General features: G+C 33.4%; 3 protein-coding genes across 4 annotated transcripts; 1 reads left to right on the top strand and 2 right to left on the bottom strand.

Moving 5' to 3' along the window:
* Window positions 1-7,499: 7,499 nt before the first annotated feature.
* LOC148302189 (vasotab-TY2-like) lies at window positions 7,500-11,445 on the top strand. The gene is made up of 3 exons (XM_088272135.1): window positions 7,500-7,550; window positions 9,929-10,081; window positions 11,294-11,445. Exons 1-3 carry the CDS (start codon window positions 7,523-7,525, stop codon window positions 11,323-11,325), a joined length of 213 nt encoding a protein of 70 aa, XP_088128261.1. The 5' UTR covers window positions 7,500-7,522; the 3' UTR covers window positions 11,326-11,445.
* Window positions 11,446-13,208: 1,763 nt separating this feature from the next.
* Window positions 13,209-18,403, bottom strand: LOC148302190 (uncharacterized). Its single transcript, XM_088272118.1, has 3 exons — window positions 18,232-18,403; window positions 14,848-15,334; window positions 13,209-14,216 (listed from the first exon to the last, which is right to left on the bottom strand). Exons 2-3 carry the CDS (start codon window positions 15,305-15,307, stop codon window positions 13,510-13,512), a joined length of 1,167 nt encoding a protein of 388 aa, XP_088128244.1. The 5' UTR covers window positions 15,308-15,334; window positions 18,232-18,403; the 3' UTR covers window positions 13,209-13,509.
* A 1,525-nt stretch (window positions 18,404-19,928) lies between these two features.
* On the bottom strand, window positions 19,929-22,302 carry LOC148302191 (uncharacterized). Of its 2 annotated transcripts, none has more exons than XM_088272119.1 (3): window positions 22,177-22,302; window positions 20,868-21,450; window positions 19,929-20,698 (listed from the first exon to the last, which is right to left on the bottom strand). In XM_088272119.1, exons 2-3 carry the CDS (start codon window positions 21,421-21,423, stop codon window positions 20,145-20,147), a joined length of 1,110 nt encoding a protein of 369 aa, XP_088128245.1. In that variant the 5' UTR covers window positions 21,424-21,450; window positions 22,177-22,302; the 3' UTR covers window positions 19,929-20,144. The 2 variants fall into 2 exon arrangements, with proteins under 2 accessions (XP_088128245.1, XP_088128246.1); XM_088272120.1 differs by lacking the exon at window positions 22,177-22,302 and adding an exon at window positions 21,940-22,072.
* Between the last annotated feature and the right edge of the window lie 1,351 nt (window positions 22,303-23,653).

Below are 23,653 nucleotides of genomic sequence, written 5' to 3' on the forward strand. Positions count from 1 at the left end.
GAACTCACTCTACCACAATTTGATACCTTTTTCTAATAATAAGCCACGAGAGAATGTCATGTAAAAGACAATCCTAACTGTCCATCAAACCTTCCCCCTTAGTTTTTCCCTCCACCTCCTTCCCTAAACTCCCTTGTTAGAACTCTTTATAACTCCTTGGTGCGAAGTAGACTCGAGAGTGGCTCGCTGATTTAGGGGCCACACGAGCTAAAGTACTCTCTTATGGTAGAGAAAGTCCAAAAGAAGTTTCTGAGGTATCTCTACATGAGAGAGTACGGCTATTATCCTTGGATCTACCCGACCCAGTTTCTCCAGGGTATGCTTGGCTACAATAGTTCAGAGACTAGAAGGAATGTGTATTTGATTACGCATTTTTATCGATTGTTGCGCAGTATGATCGATAATGCTGAAATTATCCGGAACATTGGTCTGTATGTTCCCGATAGTTACCTAAGACAGCGTCGACATAGATTGTTTCACATTCCTTTACACAGGACCAACCTGCCGATGGTTATGCCTGTAGGAAGAGCTACCGCTATGTTGAACAATATCTCATTTGATCTTGATCTATTCCATGTGTCTGAAGGAGTTTTCCGAAGTTGAATTCTTCTACACCTTTGGCAATAGTATTCTTGCTTATTTTCTATTTTTGTTAATGTATACAATTTAAATTTTAGTTTGTAATGTGTATATTATCTCTAAATAAATTGAATTGAATTGAATTGAATTTTTCCTTTGCCCTCCTTATTATCATCTTTTGTAATTTATGTTTTTTTTTAATGCCAATTAGAAATTTGTTTGTTTAAATATTCAAGTACTATCTACCCTCTGATTGCAAACAGCTATATATAGTATCAAACGTTTTGATCAATATCACTAGTTTTTTTTTGGTTGGTTGGAAAATATGGCTTTTTAGCAATGAGCCCTCCAATGTACATATTCCTTTTCTGTACATGAAGTTTAAATAAGGCAAAAGAAGGATGAAAGTAGACTGAATGCAGTGGAAATGCGATCTCTCAGAAGAATGTTCGACAAAACGATGTACGATAGATGTGCAAATAGTGTAATAAGGAAGGAATGCAAAGCTGAGATAAGCATTATCGATAAAATTAAGAAAGGTGTGTTGAGATGGTTTGGATATGTAGAACGAATGAATGAGGAAAGAACAGTAAAACAAATTTATGAGGCGAATGTAATTGGAAAAAGGAGCAGAGGAAGACCGAGAAAAACTTGGCACGATCAGGTATGCCAAATACTTGAAAGCGGTCAGGTTAGAAGTCGAAGCAATCGGCGGGTGAGTATGAGGAGATGCATGAACGTGGAAGAGGCGAGGAATGTTTGCAAAGACAGAGTGGTGTGGCATTCTATTCAATCTGCCTACCCCTGCGGAAAGCGGCGTGATGGTTAGTTAGTTAGTTAGTTAGTTTAAATAAATAATTTCATTAATTGATTCGGCAGTCACTTTGTGGTAAAATCTATCCATTTTTAATTAATGTTTTACTCAGTAAATACCACTATTTCTTAAAATCTACTATGACGCGTGTTTCGATGCATTCCGCATCATATATATATACATATATATATATATATATATATATATATATATATATATATATATATATATATATATATATATATATATATATATATATATATATATATATATATATATATATATATATATATATATATATATATATATATATATATATATATATATATATATATATATATAGCATATACGGTGTTTGAAACTGATACTGAATGCATCGAAACATTCACACAAACGTGTCACAGTAGATTTTATGAAATAGTGGTATTTACTAAGTAAAACGTTAGTTAAAAATTTAAATAAATAAATAAAAAGGAACTTGCCATTTCCCTGTAGCTCGCTATGCGAATTACTCGTTATATATATATATATATATATATATATATATATATATATATATATATATATATATATATATATATATATATATATATATATATATATATATATATATATATATATATATATATATATATATATATATATATATATATATATATATATATATATATATATATATATATATATATATATATATATATATTGGGTTGATGCAAAAGTTTTGACCGTTTTTTACATATATTTTTTTAATATTTTTTTTTCTTGTGTATTATTTATTTAATAAATTATATAATTTCCATCAGTTCTTATAACCTTCTCCCATCTTTCTATCAACTTATTAATACCAGTAGTATAAAATTCCGTGGATTTTGATGCGAAAAATGAAGTAAGAGATGTTTTTACCTGCTCTATTGAGTAATTTTTTTCATCATTTAATTTTTTTTGCAGTGATCGGAATAAATAAAATTCAGAAAGAGCAAGATCTGGAGAATACAGTGGATGCTTGATAACATCCCAATTGAACTCATTTAGCTTGTGTTGGGTCATCATAGCCACATGTGGTCGCGCGTTGTCGTGATGAAACACTGCCCCTTTTCTGTTTACCAATTCTGGTCTATCCTTTTGAAGGACCATGTTCAATTTGGATAAATGCTGACAATATCGTTCTGCTGTACTTGTCTTATCGTGTTCCAAGAGTTCAAATTACACAATACCCTTATTATCCCACCAAACACAAAGTATAACTTTTTTTTATGGATTTCGGCCTTCGAAGTTGTTAATGGGGCTTGTCCAGGTATAGTCCAATGTCTTTTTCTTGTCACGTTGTTGTACACGACCCATTTTTCATCTCCCGTCACCAAACGATGCAAAAAAGGTTCATGTTTTTGTCTCGCACTCAAAGCAACGCGCGTTGAAACACGATCCAATAAATTGGCAGCCGACAATTGATGAGGTATCCAAACGTCGTACCGCGAAACCATTTCCATACGCTTCAAATGTCTTAATGCGATTGTTTGGTTGACTCCCATCATTGACACAATCTCTCTGATGGTTAGACGTGGATTGGTGTCAATTATGACTTTTAATTCGTCTTCATCAGACTTCAATGGCCGCCCGGTACGTGGTTTATCAATGAGTGAAAAATCTCCAGATCGGAATTTTGAAAACCATCTTCGTACCAGTCGAACTTTGATGACACCTGCTCCGTACACTTCACAAATGTTTTTGGTTGCCACACTCGCGGTATTGTTTTTACGGAATTCATAAAGTAAACAATGACGTAAATGCACTTTATCGAACGACATTTTGAAAAAATACAAGGGGTTATTACTGAACTCTGGCCAGGCCAAAACTGAATAGAAAGTAGAGGGAAAGCATCCTTTATACAATGGAATCATAAAAAAAGAAGATACTATTCATAATTTATGAAAAAAATTTTTTTTACCTGGGATCATAAAAAACGGTCATTACTTTTGCATCAACCCAATATATATATATATATATATATATATATATATATATATATATATATATATATATATATATATATATATATATATATTTATATATATATATATATTTATATATATATATATATATATATATATATATATATATATATATATATATATATATATATATATATATATATATATATATATATATATATATATATATATATATATATATATATATATATATATATATATATATATATATATATATATATATATAGCATATACGGTGTTTGAAACTGATACTGAATGCATCGAAACACGTGTCACAGTAGATTTTATGAAATAGTGGTATTTACTAAGTAAAACGTTAGTTAAAAATTTAAATAAATAAATAAAAAGGGACTTGCCATTTCCCTGTAGCTCGCTATGCGAATTACTCGTTATATATATATATATATATATATATATATATATATATATATATATATATATATATATATATATATATATATATATATATATATATATATATATATATATATATATATTTATATATATATATATATATATATTTATATATACATATATATATATATATATATATATATATATATATATATATATATATATATATATATATATATATATATATATATATATATATATATATATATATTTATATATTTATATATATATATATATATATATATATATATATATATATATATATATATATATATATATATATATATATATATATATATTTATATATATATATATATATATATATATATATATATATATATATATATATATATATATATATATATATATATATATATATATATATATAAATATATATATATATATATATATATATATATATACATATATATAAATATATATATATATATATATATATATATATATATATATATATATATATATATATATTTATATATATATATATATATATATATATATATATATATATATATATATATATATATATATATATATATATATATATATATATATAGCATATACGGTGTTTAAAAATGATGCGGAATGCATCGAAACACGTGTCACAGTAGATTTTAAGAAATAGTGGTATTTACAAAGTAAAACGTTAATTAAAAATTTAAATAAATAAATAAAAAGGGACTTGCTATTTTCCTGTAGCTCGCTATGCGAATTACTCGTTTTAAGAAATGCTCGTTATAACAGGTTCTCGATCGAGAGAGGATTATGAGAGGTTCCACTGTAATTGGATTTTAGAGTGGTGTTGGGTTCTCTTCTCTCTGCCTTCCCCTGCGGGAAGCAACGCGATGGTTAATTGGTTGAAAAATAACATTTTTAATCAAATGAAATACTGTTATCGTCTCGTGATAACAATTGTTTTCAATGGAATAAAAAGCCAGCAATAGTTATTTTTTGATATCAACCAATTACATATATATTGTTATTGCGTAATGAAAACAAGTTACTAGAAGCAGAGGTGAATTAGATTTTTTTTTAAAAATATTAATATTTGTGTTTTCATTATTTACACAAATATTTCAATTTCATACTATTTCTGTGAGGCTCCTTACTAGAAATACAGTATATGCATAGCACTTTACACTAGGTCCGCCGATAGTGTAATGGTCAGTAAGCTCGGTTCCTGTACTGGAGGTTCCGGGTTCGATTCCCAAAGGGGGTCAAATAAATATAAGTGATTTTTTCACTCTAATATTTATTCAATAATACCCTGGACTGGTACCTGAAGCGGAGGGCTGATCACCTTTCCTTCATGAGTTAGCGATCATTATAACACTTCATTTATAAGATGCAGTGCCCTATGCACCATTGGGGTGCAGATAAGGGTTCAAAAAAATTTTGTATGGTAACGGTATTTACACGAGTCTATGAAACAATGAAGTGACTCAACTGCAATCAGTGTTAAACGCAGCAACTAGACTAATTTTAAGAACTTATAATTTCGTCGTTATCGACCTCTTAATAACTTATAATATGTCGGTGAATCCCAGTCACTGGTAAATAAAATATGTATGTGTGGAAAAAACTTAAGTTATTATTTTATTACATATCGCTCACTCCTTTCGAAGAAAAAAAAATAATAAAAAAAACCCTGGACTGGTACCTGAAGCGGAGGGCTGATCACCTTTCCTTCATGAGTTAGCGATCATTATAACACTTCATTTATAAGATGCAGTGCCCTATGCACCATTGGGGTGCGGATAAGGGTTTGGAGTGGTGGAAACACCATTGAATAATGCATTATTCGTACCACCCCAACCAATAATCCCATACTGTAGAAAAGACTGACATAAACATAATATCTTTTTTAATAAGAGGAATATTTGTGTTTTGTGTATAATTTACACAAATAATTCAATTTCATACTATTTCTATGAGCCTGAGCGGCTTATTATTAGAAATAGGTATCAAATTGTGGTAGAATGGGTTCGAACCGAGAAACTCTGACTTAAGAGTCCGCGACACTAACCACGGGACCACAACCCGACACAAATTTAATAATAATTTTTCACAAATTGTTTTGAATCAATTGTCCAATGAAAAACCAATAACTGAAAAATATGAATAAATGTAAAATTAGCCCTTGGCACGGGAAAACCTAACCTAACCTAACCATGGGACCACAAGCCGACATGACGGTGATATTAAATAGGGTAGAATTTTCATCATGTTTTCAGGTGTGTCCAAATCCTTGTTCACAAATATGGGTTAATTTTACATTTAGACCAGGCCTGGCCATCCTCAACAGCATCCCGGGCCACATCGATGACTTAAAATTTTTCCAAGGGCCGCATACAGACATTAGATTTTTTTTATAACACGAATATCATACTTTTTGATTTTTTGCAAGCACATATTATTTGAATGCGGAGGTAATCATAAAGTAAAATCATGGTATTTGTGAAGAAAGAAAACATTACTAAGACCAGAAGTGAAAAGTTTAGTGAAAAGTTTAAATACCTGGCTGTGGACCTGTGTGCTCAGACGGATCTGCGATGCGAAGTGATGGGGCAAGTGAACAAAGCTGCAGCCATCTCAGGATGCCTGAAAAACGCTATATGGAAAAACCCTGAGATGAATATCGGCAGCAAGATCAAGATATACAAAACTTGTGTCCGACCCATCATGACGTGTGGAATCCAAAGTAGAGCAGACACCGCTGTCACAAAAAACGCGCTTAGAGTGTCAGAAATGACGACTCTGAGAAGCAAAACAGGCAAGAGTCTTCGAGATAGATTGAGAAATGCCAAGATCAGGGAAATATGCGAGATCGAAGATGTCGTTGGGTGGGGAAGGCAACGGAGAAGACAATGGTATGCGCGTGTGAGGAGAATGGAACCATCCAGACTCCCCCACATCGCACTGTACGGCCACAACCCCATGGTAGACGACTCCCGGGCAGACCACCAAAGAGATGGGCTGATAGCTGGAAATCGACGTCGCAGGAGGCTAATCCCTCTTAAAAACAGGCCGCAAGGCCTATAATAAGAAGAAGAAGAAGAAGAAGTGAGTAGAAAACATACAATGAACCAACAAAAAATGTATTGGTATAGTAGTAAAAATTTTGAAAATTTTTACCAATCAATACTATTAATAAGAACACACAAATCTAACAATATTAAATTTTTTATTGTATTTAAAACCAATGTCCGCCTCTGTGGTGTAATGGTCAGCGTGTTTAGCTACCGTGCTGGAGGTCCCGGGTTCGATTCCCAGGGGGGGGGTGAAAATAAATATTTGTGTTTTTACACTGTAATATTTATTCGATATTACCCTGGACTGGTTCATGAAGCGCAAGAGTGATCACCTTGCCTTCGCGTAAGTAATGATCAATATAACACTGTGTCAATTCGATGCAGTGCCCTATGCACCATTGGGTGCGGATAAGGGTTATAAGTAATTTAAAACCAATTTATAAATGACCACTCAGTTTGAGATTTGAGTTTCTCTTCGCTTACTTCATTTTTCTAAATCTATTTCAAAAGTTTATTGGGCCTTAACCCTTTCAACACCCATTCCGTCTCTGCTAAAGAATTAAAAAAATATATATAAACATATATTATGTATATAATGTTGACGAATTTGTTATCAACTTTGTTATCAACATCATATTCGAATAAACGCCCGCAAAATGAAGTACTTCCTGTTTTTCGCTTTGGGTGAGTTCCGCTTTCAATTTGAAAATTACCTGATTATATTTATTATTTAATTTAACTACAATCATTTTATTTCACACATAAGCCTTTTGTTATAATTAAAAACAAATATATTTTGACATCTCATCATAGGTGAAAAAGAATACGGAAATCTGGGTATTTATTAACAAGGCTTATGACCCGTCATAGGCTGGTTGAGTGATCGCTTTAAACGCGTGCAATATTCACCAATTACACCCATCATTGATTACCATACTGCTAAAAAAATTTTGAACCCCTAGATATATTAAATAATAAATAAATATATATATATATATATATATATATATATATATATATATATATATATATATATATATATATATATATATATATATATATATATATATATATATATATATATATATATATATATATATATATATATATATATATATATATATATATATATATATATATATATATATATATATATATATATATATATATATATATATATATATATATATATATATATATATATATATATATATATATATATATATATATATATATAAATATATATATATATATATATAAATATATATATATCGCAGTCGTACAGGAAAAAGTGACCAACAAAGCGTAAAATGTTCAGGAGGGCCATTTAAGTCACTTTTGCTTGGCAAGAAAACAAAAATTAATGCAGTTAGTAATTTTTAACAAGTCAATATATTATACTTCCAAGTTTTAAATCGCTTTGGGAATTTTTCAGGGCAATATTAAGCTTGTAAGATATCAAATAGTCAATTATCACATTTATATATATATATATATATATATAAATTACGCAATTGAAATAAAATTTGTTTTATCAATTATTTTTTATCGAATTCGACTAACACATTTTTTCCCTGAAAATGGAGCAATAATAAAAATTTTCATTTATTTTATCTCTTTGCATAACCTTTCTTTGAACTTACCGATTCATGATAAGCAATAACTTGTAAGATGCTTACAAAAAAATAAATATGTAATAAACAGACATTTGTCTCATATCGCTCACTCCTTTCAAGTACGTCATAAATCAAAAAACTTGATTTTTCAGGACAACGTTTTTAACGTTTAAAAATATAACACAATGAACTTTTTACTGTGCAATAGATATTTTTAGATAAAACCTGAAGATTTTTTCTCCATTTGAAAAATATTTGGTATATTTAAAAAAATTACTAACCAATACATTTTCTTCAAAATGCAAAAACAACACTTTCTGTCCTGTAGCGGGGAAATATTAAGTTGAAAATAAGCCTCTTTTGATGGGATATAATACATTTTCTGGGCATTCCGAAAACATGCACAACTGAAGATTTGCGATTTTTGATTTATGACGTTCTTGAAAGGAGTGAATGATATGTAATAAAATAACAACATTAGTTTTTTCCACACAAACATATTATATTTCACCAGTGACCGGGTTTCACCGACATCATCAGACCAGTCTGACGAGGTCGATAACGACGAAATTATAAGTTCTTAAAATTATTCTAGCTGCTGCGTTTAACACTGATTGCAGTCGAGTCACTTCATTGTTTCATAGACTCGTGTATATACCGTTACCATAAAAAAAATTTTTGAACCCTTATCTGCACCCCAATGGTGCATAGGGCACTGCATCATATAAACGCAGTGTTATCTTGATCGTTAACACACGAAGGAAAGGTGATCAGCCCTCCGCTTCAGGTACCAGTCCAGGGTAATATTGAATAAATATAAGAGTGATAAAATCACTTATATTTATTAGACCCATCTCTGGGAATCGAACCCGGGACCTCCAGAACGGTAGCCGAGCGCGCTGACCATTACACTACGGAGGCGGACAAAGGCGGAGAAAGTGACCATAATAGATACTTCAAATATATTTATCAATTGATGAATGCTTTTAATTTGCCTTAGCTGATAAAAAAAGCTTTTGTCCGCCTTCGTAGTGTAATGGTCAGCACGCTTGCCCAGCGTACTGGAGGTCCCGGGTTCGATTACCAGCGGGAAGTCAATAAATGTGAAGGTCACAAAGGTCCGTCAATATCCCTTGACCATTTTCCTAATTCCTTTCCAAGAGAAGGTCTGTCAGGAAGCCTAGGTGCTTCTGTATCAGATCTGGGAATGCGGTGGGACAGCTTTCCATATCCCTTGATCATTTTCCTAATTGCTTTGCAAGAGTAGGTCTGTCAGGAAGCCTAGATGCTTCTGTATTAGATCTGGGAATGCGGTGGGACAGCTTTCCATATCCCTTGATCATTTTCCTAATTGCTTTGCAAGAGTAGGTCCGTCAGGAAGCTTAGATGCTTCTGTATCAGATCTGGGAATGCGCTGGGACAGCTTTCAATGACTTTTCGTTCCAGTGTTCATGATCGTGGCTAGCGCCTTCTCTGACGACTGCCCGAAGTTCTGCACCAGACAAATGGAGCCGGTCTGCGCCAAGGACGATGCAGGAGTGGTGAGGGAATTTACCAACGAGTGCACGATGCGAATGATCAACTGTGACGAAGGAAAAAGTGAGTAAAAAAAAACCTTATGTATTAAATGTTTTTTCGCTTTTTATTTTACCTGTTTCAATGTAATCAAGAAGTTTAAAAAGTTTTATGTTCCTGCAATCATAGTCAGTGCATACGAGGGAAATGTCTACCTGTTTGGCTGGTAATTTGGTATTTTACAGTACTTTTTTTTTTACTTAAATCATGCTGTAACATTTTACTAATATTAATTTCCCAAAACAGAGGGCTGATCACCTTTCTTTCATGTGTTAACGATCAAGATATCGCTGTATTTATATAATGCAGTACCATATGCACCATTGGGGTGCGGATAAGGGTTTGAAGATATATAGGTATTTCCGACCTGTCATATGACTTATGGCTAAGAAATTTGGCAAGTATAAGTTTGTTTGCCTCTGTAGTGTAGGTCAGCAAGCTCGGCTACCATACTGGAGGTCCCGGGTTCGATTCCCAGGGGGGTCCAATAAATATAAGTGGTTTTTTTACTATAATATTTATTCAATATTACCCTGGACTGGTATCTGAAGCGGAAGGCTGATCACATTTCTATTTTAATTTTGCTGCCAATCTTCATGTCAGGGTTTTCCCATATCGCTCACTCCTTTAAAGAACATCATAAATAAAATTAATTAGAATCAATTAATGTAATACATATATATGTATGTTTAAGTTGGTTGATTTGCAGTGGTATGTGCACGGCACAAAAAGGAGATGGACATAACGCTCACTCCTTTCAAGAACGTCATAAATAAAAAAACTTGATTTTTCAGGAGAACGTTTTTAAAGTTTTAAAATATAATACAATGTATTAAAAATAAAAATCAAGCCACTTTTTGAACTTTTTACTGTGCAACAGATCTTTTTAGGTAAAACTTGAAGGTTTTTTCTCCGTATGAAAAATATTTAGTATGTTTAAAAAAATAATCAAACAATACCTTTTCTTCAAAATGCAAAAACAACACTTTTTGCCCTGTAGCGGATAAATATTAAGTTTTTTAACTTTTACAGGGAAAAAGTACATTTTCTGGGCATTCCGAAAACATGCACAACTGAAAATTGACAATTTTTGATTTTTGACGTTCTTGAAAGGAGTGAGCAATATGTTCCTTAGAGTCTTCATAATAAATATAATGAATAATATTAATATTGTTACCTACGTTTTGTGTCAATGTTTACATCACACAGCGTACCCATTTTGTTTTTTTTTTACAGGTTTCAAACAGATCAATGCAGGCCCATGCTAAAAAGAAAATAAGTCTTAAATTTTTTTGGTGTTTAAAAATGGTGCAAATTATAATTTCTGTACTAAAATTCTAGTTGTTTTTTTTTTCAAATGAATCATTGAATAAATAAAACACCCATTATTTATATTGTTCTTCTTTCCACACCCATGATATCTTTCTTATTTATATACATACAAACACCCAAGAGCAATGCTCTTGTCTGTTTGGCATCGTCAGCAAATCTCTCATCACCCTTACAACATAATTATTGGTTGATGTGAGAAACTTCAAATATCTGTTTTGCTGCAGCGTTTAAAGTTAAAATAACAGAAATTGCATATTATGTGTTGAAAATAATTGTGTTTATAGTAAATCCACTATGTAAAATGATGAAAGTTACACTTTCAAGTTCAGTTATAAAAACGAATGGTCATACGAATTGCCAGACAGAGTGTCCCAAAATTAGGGAAACAATATATTTATTTTAATGGTAGAAAAACGTCACATTTTTTGATCAGAGTAGCTGATAAGTTATGAGCAAAAATTGTCAAAGTGGAAAAGGTTAACGCTGTCATTTTATTGTTTGGTAGACTCTTTTACATTGATATAAAGAAGAATATGAAAGTCTGTATATTTACAGGGCTTACGACCTGTTATATTCTGGTTTAAGTCATCATTTTATGCGCCTGTCTTCTTCTCCTTCAAAAGCCCTCTTTGAGAAGTCTGAAAATCAGAAAAACCTTTTTTAAGCCTCTAGTAAGTAGCATGGATTTTGTAATCGCAAAGATGAAGTTTTCTTTAAATAAAAAAATTTATCACCCTTAAAAAGTTGAAGAATTACTGTACGAAAATATGCAAGAACTATTGCTAAAGATGTAGAAGAATCCCGCTTCGGAAAACTCCTTCAGACACATGGAACAGATCATTATCAAATGAGATATTGTTCAACATAGCGGTAGCTCTTCCTCCAGGCATAACCATCGGCAGGTTGATCCTGTGTATAGGAATGTCAAACAATCTATGCCGACGCTGTCTTAGGTAACTATCGGGAACATGCATACCAATGCTCCGAATAATTTCAGGATTATCCATCATACCGCGCAACAATGGATAAAAATGCGTAATCAAATACACATTCCTTCTAGTCTCTGAACTATTGTAGCCAAGCATACCCTGGAGAAACTGGGTCGGGTAGAGCCAAGGATAATAGCCGTACTCTCTTATGTAGAGATACCTCAGAAACTCACTACTCAAATTTCTGAAGTATGTATCCTTTAATTGGCCTTCTTTTACATGCTAGTTCTCGGCGCCATCTATAGTTGAGTTAAATAAGTTTTTATTTAATTTAGTAGAGACCTTTACGAAATCATGGGTTGAATGGTGAATGTTACACGTGTATAATGCCCAGCCCACGACAGGTCGTAAGCGCCCGCATTTCGACTGCATTCAGTCTACTTTCATCCTTCTTTTGCCAACTCCATGCTTCGCTTTCATACATCAGTGTTGGAACCAGGACCAGGGAGGATTGCGTACTGCTAGTTTAACTTTCGCTGATAGGTTTTTATTTGCTATAACTGACTGTCCGCCTCCGTGGTGTAATGGTTAGCGTGTTTTGTAATGGTCCCAGGTTCAATTCCCAGGGAAGGTAAAAATAAATTTTAGTGATTTTACACTCTAACATTTATTTAATATTACCCTGGACTGGTCCCTGAAGCGCAGGAGTGACCACCTTGCCTTCATGTAAGTAACGATCAAGATAACACTGTGTTAATACGATTCAGTGCCCTATGCACCATTCGGTACGGATTAGAGTTAGAAGAAGATAACTGATTTCAGTGCACCATTCACTTTGTCACCATTTCACATTATAATAAAAAATAAAGAAAAATACATTTAGAAACATTAAACAATTTTTATTGTACTATAGAGAGCTTATCTATGGCAAAATACAATACGATGAAATGGCGGATGTTAAAAATAAATACATTCCATTCCAAATACATTCCATTCCAAATACATTCCATTTCAAATACATTCCATTCCGGAAGTCACGAAATGGAAAAGTTCTTCTAGATTATTATAAATCGTCGTGTATATTTAAAATACGAGCTAAATGTATATTAAAATATAGTAAGTTAGTTAAGATTCATAAAATAATACACGGTTATTTTTATATCTAAATAATATCTCAATAGTTTCGACAAGTTATTGAGCATGCTTCAAACGATGAACTTTCAAATTGTGCTTTTTAGAAGTCGTATATTCGCAATCTGAACAGGCCAAGTGTTTGATACCAGTATGAATTGTCATATGCCTTTTCAGAGTATCCTTTCGTGAAAATTTATATTCACACTCCGAACACGCGTATGGTTTCTCATTAGTGTGCGTAAACGAATGTTTTTGTAAAGACGATTTCATTGAAAATTTGCATTCACACGCTGGGCATGCGAAGGGTTTCTCACCAGTGTGAGTTAGCATGTGTGTTGTTAGATTCCCTTTCTGTGTAGATTTATAATCGCAATATAAACATGAAAACGGTTTCTCTCCGGTGTGGGTGAACATGTGTCTCTTTAAACTGCATTTATCGGCGCATGTTTTATCACACTCTGGGCATGAGTAGGGTTTCGCACCAGTGTGAGTATACATATGAGTTTTCAAAACGTTTTTCCACGAACATCGGAATTCACATTCTGAACAAGAGAATGGTTTCTCACCGGTGTGAGTAAACATATGACCTTTTAGAACCTTTTTCCATGAACATTTGAATTCGCACAGTGGGCATGAGAAAGGTTTCTCGCCAGTGTGAGTTTTCATGTGTGTTTTTAAATTGCCTTTCAGTGAAAATCTGCATCCACATTCTAAACACGAGAACGGTTTCTTTTTAGTTAATTCGTTTATCGTCTTCTTCAAATCTAAAATGTAAAGGATAATTATATTGACAGGATACGAATTGAAATTCAAATCTAAAAAATTAAATTTGAATTTCAAAAAGAGAAAAAAAAAGAGTAAAAAAAAAAAAAAACTTACACTCTAAAGGTGGGGGCTGACCGGAGTCATTTGGTCGTAACGTAACACGTTACGATGCGATCATTCGTGTAGTCAGTACAGAGAGCCGAGCTCGTTCCGAGTACTCAGTCCGAAGTCGGATGCTCGCCGCGATGTTACGTTACGACGAAAAGCTTCGGTCAGTCCCCACCTTAAGGCTCAAACAAGCGTTTTCGTTTTTCGGAATTCCGAATGCACGAATCTAATGTAAAAACTTCGTATAAAGCACGCAGTTGTTTTTATTCTGAGCGGAAAATAAAACGAATTCGAAATTTAGTATGAGAAATCCGATAGAGGAAAACATCAGCAAAAACGACGGCGTGCTGGGGAGCCCGAAAGAGAAAATAACAAATTGAACCAAATTATCTCCTTAATTTTAATTATTGGAAACATTAAATTTTTGCAACATGGATCAGTGTTTTAATATACAGCGGAAGTGATAAAACAACATACAACATTCATCTACTTGCAGGATATATATCAGGTGATATTACTTACACTCATTATAGTTTAAATTGATTGGGGATTCCAAAAATCCTGGTAGATTGCTAGGATATGACACATTAATTTCAGTAAACATAGAACTGGTTCCTGATTCAGCTGGCTTCTCGCTCGGGTGCCCTTCCCTAGTGGACGAATTGTCAATATACGAGTCATAGGTTACAGGTTTATGAGTTCCTGGGAAGATGATCTCCTTTACAGTGGAGTGTGTCCCACTGTTGGCTATAGAGGACTCGCCTTCATCTTCTTTACAATGAAATTCGACATCATACGAGACATCTGTTATAGGTTCCGTCTTAATTAAAGGTACTTCTGGGTAGAAATCCTCCTTCTTAACAACAGCTTGCGATAGTTCTCTGTCACAATGCGGTATATTACTATTGTCTATAGAAAGCTCGGACCCCTCCCCATAGCCCGTCCACGCTTCAGTTTTGACTCTACCTGAAGTGAATTCCATCTTATCTACGGAGCGTGATTTGTAATTCTGTAAATATAAACAAAAGATAACAAATAAGTACACTTAAATAGCGTTGAAGACAAATGCATCACATGGCTGAATTTGTTTCCAAAGTGTTTTCACGATCCATCAATTTGCAGTCCAGACTAGTGTGGTTGCAAGTTCTACAGTTACAAAAACTACTTCCCTTTCTTAGTCTTCTGCATGAACGGAATCATTTAGTTGTAATTAATTTTTAATGTAATTTTTAATGTGAGTGAGGGTATGGTATGTGAGATAAGTATGTCAGAAATAACGAATGCCTTAAAATTAATGCGGAACGGTAAGGCTGTTGGGTATGATAATATTGCTATAGAGTTTGTAAAATGTGGTGGACTGACCACCCTCACATGGATTCACAGACTATTTAACCTGTGTCTTGAGGAAGGATACACACCTCTGGATTGGAGACGGGCAGTAATCATGCCTCTATTCAAGGGAAAGGGATCTCGCGCAGAGTGTGGGAATTATAGGGCGATAAGCCTGCTAAGCTCTGTCGGTAAACTCTATAGTAAGATTATAATTGAAAAAGTTAGAATGGTGACGAAAGAACGGATTTGGGATGTGCAAGGTGCTTTTATGAGTGGAAGAGGTTGCACAGATCAAATTTTTGCACTACGAATGCTGACGGAAAAGTTTTTGGCTAAAAATCAGAAACTCTTCTGTGCTTTCGTGGATTTGCAGAAAGCGTATGATAAGGTTGATAGGATAAAATTATGGAGCGTGCTGGAAAAATATGGAGTAGACAATAAACTTATACAAGCAGTTGCTTCCCTCTACGAGGGCAGCACAGCTAGTATAAGAGTGAATGGGGACATTACATCATGGTTTGCAATATCCAAAGGCGTAAAGCAGGGATGTGTAATGTCACCATGGTTGTTTAATCTCTATATGGACCATTGTATGAAAGAGATTGAAAGTATGGGAGTCGGAGCGAAAATGATGAATATAACTGTTAGTTGCTTGCTGTATGCGGATGACGCCGTACTGCTAGCGAGCAGCGCGGAGGACTTGCAACTAATAGTGTCAAGAATGTATGATGTATGTATGGAAAATGATCTGGCAATGAATGAAGGTAAGTCAAAGGTCATGGTGTTTGAAAGAGAGAAAGATTTGACAGAATGCAAGATTATCGTGCACAATGAATCCCTAGAACAGGTGCAAGAATTTTTATATCTAGGAAGCATGTTCACAAGGGATGGAAAAGTGGATAAGGATATTGAGAGAAGAGTGAATGCAGGGAATAGAATAAATGGTGCTTTTAACAGAGTGATTGGGAATAAGAATATGTCCATGGAAGCCAAGCTAGCGGTTCACAACGGCGTGCTAGTACCGACACTAATGTATGGAAGCGAAACATGGAACTGGCAAAGGAAGGATGAAAGCAGAGTGAATGCTGTTGAAATGCGCTCCCTCAGACGAATGTGTGGAAAATCATTGTATTACAGAATTAAAAACGAAGATATAAGAAAGGAATGTAAGGCTGAACGAGGAATAATTGAAAAGATTAGAAAGAGCTCTTTGCGGTGGTATGGACACGTGGAGCGAATGGATAGCGAGAGAATGACTAAGAAAATATATGTGGCGAATGTGAGAGGGAAAACAGAACGTGGACGACCGAAAAAGACTTGGCACGATCAGATCAATCAGAACCTAAAATCTGGCGGTGTCAAAAGTCTGCGTAATCGGAGGGCATGTATGACTAGATGTATGGATGTGAAGGAGGCTAGGAGTGTATGTCAGGACAGAAGAGTGTGGCGTTCCATCCTCTCTGCCTACCCCTGCGGGGAAACGGCGTGATGGTAGTAGTAGTAGTAGTAGTAGCAAGAGTATGTACGAGTACTAACTACTTCTACTACAACTAATACCATCACGCCGTTTCTCTGCAGAGATAGACAGAGACGATGTAACGCCACTTTTCTGACATACACGCATAGCGTCCTTTACATCCATACATCTAGTCATACATGCCCTTCGATTATTTAGACTTTTGACACCACTTGATTTTAGGTTTTGATTGATACGGTCGTTCCGAGTCTTTTTCGTCCGTCTTTGTTCTGTTCCCATTTACATCTGCCAAATGTACATTCTAAGTTATTCTCTCGGTATCTTTTCGCCTCACATGTCACTTCGAAGAACTTTCATCTATTCAACTATCCCTAGTTCTGACTTACATTTCTTTCTAATAACTTCGTTTTTCATTCTGTCAGACGATTTTCTACCTATTCGTCTGATGGAACCCATTTCAACGGCGTTCACTCTGTTTTCATCCTTCCTTTGCCAATTCAATGTTACGCTTTTATTCATAGTTTCGGTAACAGCATTCCATCGTGAACCGCCAGTTTAGCTTCTATTGACGCATTTTTTATTTGGAATCACTTTATTCAAAGGACTTTATATTCTGTTCCGTAAATTCACCAATCTTTTAATATCTTTATCCACTTTTCCATCACTTTAGGCTTCTCAGATATGAAAATTCTTTCATTTGTTCCAGGCATTCATTAAGTACGATAATCCTGTTATATCTATTTCTCTTTCAAACACCATGACTTAATTTCATTCATTGACTGCTCATTTTCTATACAAACATAATATATTATTGACATTATTTGTAGGAAATCTTCCACGCTGATTGCTAGCAGTACGGCGTCATCCACACAGCAAGCAACTAACAATATGATATAGATGTCATATTTGTCATTCTCGCTCCGATTCCCATACTTATAATCTCTTTCACACAATGATCCGTAGGAAGATTAAACAACATGGTGACATTACACAACCCTGTTTTACGCTTTTTGATGTCGCAAACCACAATGTAATGCCCCCATTAACGCGCACACTAGCTGTGCTGCCCTCGTAGAGAGAAACAATGTATTACTTACTGTAAATATTTCATTGATTCTAATACACAATTTTTTTGTAATTTCGACTGATCATTTTTCCCTTCAAAATTTACACAGCGTATATACGATACACATGCACGAATTGAAGCTAATTACAGGGCAGAAAATAAGTTACTTTGTATGCGAAACCACTCCCAGATAAAAATGCATATTGAATAATACTGTCAATGTGTCATAGACAATACATCGTAAGTAGAGGGGATCCAGTATTTAGTACCTACCGGAGCTCCTCATACGGTAGCACAGTTTTTTTAAATTTATTTATTGAAAATAGTTACGTTTTTATATAATTAAATCAATTTCTATATATTTCTACTTAATACAATCTTATAATTTTCGTTACGCTATGTAAGTAAGTTATTTCAAAAATTTTCTTTTAAAAAGCCGTGTGGTATACGTGGGGTCTGTTCTTAAAATGCATTATTTTAATAATTTTAAGCAGTTTTTATTTTACGGCTTTGCGTGTTTGCTAAAACATTAAATGCGTAATGATTTTTTTTACAAATATTTTTTGTAATCAAATGACATACTCATAAAAATAAATCAAAGTGTGATGAATGGGAAAATGAAACTTTTTTTAACCCTACTGAGTAGTTTTATTTTTAAAATTCGACCATCCTATTAGACTTAAGGGAATATTCGTTAACACAGAATTCATCCCACCGAAGAGACCCATCCCACCGATATATATATATATATATATATATATATATATATATATATATATATATATATATATATATATATATATATATATATATATATATATATATATATATATATATATATATATATATATATATATATATATATATATATATATATATATATATATATATATATATAAAGGGTTTCTCAACGGCATGGGTCAACGTTATGTGAACATTTAAACCTTTTCATCTGTATGAGTTTTCATGTGCATCGTTGAACTTCCTTTCTGAGAACATTTATATTCACAATCAGAGCATGAGAACGGTTTCTCACTTGTGTGAGTGAACATGCGCCGTTTTAGTAAATACTTTCGCAAAAATTTCAATTCACACTCCAAACACGTGTATGGCTTCTCATCGCTATGAGTCAAACGGTGGATCTTCAAATACTCCTCACATGAACATTTATATTCACACATTCGGCATAAGAACGGTTTTTCCCCAGTGTGAGTAAACATGTGCCTTCTTAAGCTGCGTTTGTCAAAATATTTATTACAACATGTTTTGCTAATGAATGGCTCATCACCAGTTTAAGTGAAAGAGTGCATTTTTAAAGACGATCTCTGAAAATTTACAGTCTAAACATGAGAACGGGGAAACAAGGAGTTACCATAAGTATCCCTTCACATTGGTCCGAACAGGACATAGTGGAGAATGCTAATGTTCCTCGAGGAACACACGATGGCTGATAAGAGAATTTTCTATATAAAGGCATCGAGAATGTTCAATAATGCCACAGTTTCTTATGCAGAAATGGCATCTAAAAATCCCACTTCTACATCTAAACCAAAGACGGCCATACACTCCATCCCTTCTACATCCTTCAAAAAGACAGTGGAAAAATTCAAGTCAATCTAGCACTAGCACTTGTACGCGTTCTGTTGTCTTTAACATTACTCAAAATACTATCTCAAAAAAGGATGACAGCATTAAAGGAGGGATGTTAGAAAAACAGGATTAGCAGGTACAAATGTAAATATATTGATTTATTCATAAGATTTAAACAAACAAAAAAATCAGTAATTTACTATAACACAATCTCAAAATAACAACAACAAAAAATATCAATTAAGTACCTCGATTTGTTAACTTTTGAAAAATTGTTTCACGAGGTATTTCGCATTGAACAAATGTTGAGATACATTGCATAAAAAAAATCCGTTAAAAGTAACTATTCCTCAATCAGTGATATAAATTATAATTACAATTCTTCAGAAGATGGACTTTTAAATAACGCTTATTTGTACTGGCATATTCACAATTTGAACACGAGAAGGGCTTCTCACCAGTATGAGTCAACATATGTTTATTTAAATTACCTTTATTAGAACACTTCCAACTACACTCCGAACAAGAGAATGGTTTATCACCGGTATGAGTTAATACGTGTGTTGCTAAATTTCCTTTGTGTGATGTTTTATATTCACAATACGAACATGAGAATGGTTTTTCACCCGTATGAATGAACATGTGATTTTTTAAAACCTTTTTCCACGAACATCTGAATTCACACAATGAACAAGAGAACGGTTTTTCACCAGTATGAGTTGACACGTGGGCTTTTAAATTCCCTTTCTGTGAACATTTAAATTCACAATATGAACAGGAAAACGGTTTCTCGCCAGTATGGGTAAACATGTGTCTTTTTAAAACCTTTTCCCACGAACATCTAAATGCACACTCTGAGCATGCGAAGGGCTTTTCGACACTTGATTTTTTCCTGTTCCCCTTTAAATCTAAAATAGAAAGAAAAACACTAAAACATTTCAAAAACTGTGAAGACAAAATAATACATTAAAAATAACCTGAAACAAAAAAAAATATGTATTGCATTTTTCCTACGCCGAGGCAGAGTTGTAAGAGATCATATTAAAAAGGTAAAAATAATTACATGTTTATATTTACCTTTCTTCCTCTTTAATCGCACTATTTTTCGAACTCCTCTCTTTGTACTGGTCCCCGGTTCGGGTGGTCCAGGAGCTTTTGGGTAGATTAGTTCCTCCTTTACAGTGGAATGTGGCACATTTTTACGTATAGTAGACTCTGCTTCTCTCTCGAGTGTATCGAGATATGCTGACCCTTCTCCAGTATGGAGACCATCATTACATTCATCATAGGCTATAGAGTCAGGAGCTTCTAAGTAGATGACCTCCTTCTTTACATTGAAATGTGTCCCACTGTTTCCTACGGCAGATTCTGCTTCATCTTCCCCAGAATGGAATTCATTTTCATACGAATAATCTGTTACGGGTTCAGGCTTGATTATAGGTACTTCTGGGTATGTAATCTCTTTCTTTAGAGTGAAGTCTGATAGTTTTCCAACACAGGGCAGTATATTGCTGTTACCTATAGCAGACTTTGGTTGTCTTTCTAATAGTGCCCCTTCCGCAGTTTCAAGACTATCCCCTTCTAAATCGTCGTTTCCTGGTTCATTCTTAACTCTAACTGAAGGGATCTCCATTTTATATTAAATTTTCTGCTAGACAATCTGAAAAAAGGATAGAAGTTAAAATAGTGAAAAAAAATAGTATGAGTAAAAATCGCTTTCTTAAAAAGATGTGAAATTGTTTCTGAAGTATTCTTGCAAATTGTCCACTTATTTCTTATAATCTACCGCTTTGGAAACAGGCTAACTTGTATGGTTAAGAGGATACAACGGAGCGATGTGAAAAAGTATTATTTTTGCTGTATGTGCATTATTTATCGATTGCTTACCAAAAACTGTGTGAATTAAATGAACAATTGTTTGTAGTATAATAATATCATCATTAATACTTTCGCACATTCTTATTCTTGCATGTTTTGCATATTTATATTGGAAAAGTTGCGAATGTTTACAGATTATTATTAATAAAGAAGAAAAAAATGTCTGCCAATTTGATGGGCTCGTAAAAGTTAGAAAAGTTGAGAAGAAAAGGAACAGAGAATAAATTCTAAGGCGAAGGACCGACCAGATAATGTAGTTGTTTTTAATTACCTAACGTCCTAACTCTACATAATAACTGGTTGCACGTTTGAGCGAGTTTTTTGTAGGAACTTCATCATTAAATATCATCAAATTAGACACGTTAAAATAGAAACACGATAACTTGTAGGCTTTCCCTGCGACGCTGCTGGAAAATGATCTAAATGAATAGCCGGTATCTAGTAAACTGTAACAAAATGTCAATCACTTGGACGTTAGATTTACAAGTTTGACAGTAGAACTACATACCTAATTCTTTATCACGAGCGATAATGATTAAGTTGTAATAAATATTTTTTTTACGTATGAAATAAAACTCTCCCAAATATTAATATACGACGAAAATTTATCATACGACGACGCCCTCAAGAGAAGCAAATAGACCAAAGACTATATACTAGGAAATATAGACAATAACACTAGTCATAGACAATAACTACTATTATCCTCACCCAATGGTGCATAGGGTACTGCATTTAATTGTTAAAAAGCCCCCCCGTTTTGCCTAACCGATAGTCCTTTTGTCGCTTCAATGTAATAGTTAACTCCAGACTAGAGATTTATTAAAGGTTTTTCAAATTTTGTAAACTTATATTATTATATTTAAAAATAATTTTTTTTGAATACCCTTCTTGCTTGTTTATCTGGCTAACTATTTTTGATTTTGATTGACCATTTTGATAATTTTGCGGCCCAAATAAACAAATTCCTTTACTTATTTGATATTTTTATTGTCTAGTTCTAGTACAATGTTTGTCTTTCATTCCCCTCTTACGACCGTATATTTTGTTGTTTTCCATAAGCGTAAAATTCATCTGGTACTAATATATAAAAGTAGGGCTTTCTTTTCCCATGTAATGCGGTGGAAAGACGTACCGGCATCTTTTTTATGGATATTTTATTTTATTTTATAATCTTCAAAATCAATTAGACGAAACAATGTTTGTGCTTATGTATTCACAATCTTTATTTATATAATTCGTCAAAATTAATAAATAGATTTATATTATCCACTGACACTTCGTGATGGAATTGCATTTTTTAATAAATTATTAGATTGAAACCAATATTTTTAGCTATTCCACTTTATTTTTATTTGACCAGCGACCGGGTTTCGTCGTGACCGACATCATCAGACTGGTCAGACCAGTCTGATGATGTCGGTCACGACGAAACCCGGTCGCTGGTCAAATAAAAATAAAGTGGAAAAGCTAAAAATATTGGTTTCAATCTAATAAGATATTATAAAATTGATAAACATGGTATTGCAATGAATATTAAAATGATAATTTTATTTGAGTATATATATTTTTAAAGTAGTATCCTGGACATGAAGTGAGTTCCGGGACCTTTTTTGTGGAACCCTTGCCTTACAGTACTATAAGCTTCCGCGTGCACCGGTGACATGTATTTTGTACACCAAATGAAAATGTGATTTAAAAACGGGAAAAATGTAAATATTCCTTGCCGCCATAGCTAGCGTAGCGACGCAACCACCCTGAACGACGACTTGCGCGCAATTCAAATGAGATCATCGGAAACAGTATGAAGCCGCGTGTGCGTGTGCGTAAAGTGCGGCACGCAAGCAAGCTCTGAGAAACGCTTGTGCATTGGCGATTCTATTCCCGATTTTTTTTTTACAATTTATTTATTTCCGTCGCCGCAAATGAATAACATTATTTTATAATACTTTTATGTAACACGTAAAAGTATTACGGAGGAACAT

Source organism: Brachycentrus maculatus, unplaced genomic scaffold (genome assembly GCF_059751285.1).
Source record: "Brachycentrus maculatus isolate JH-2025_06_01 unplaced genomic scaffold, ASM5975128v1 h1tg000475l, whole genome shotgun sequence".
Classification (NCBI taxonomy): Eukaryota; Metazoa; Arthropoda; class Insecta; order Trichoptera; family Brachycentridae; genus Brachycentrus; species Brachycentrus maculatus.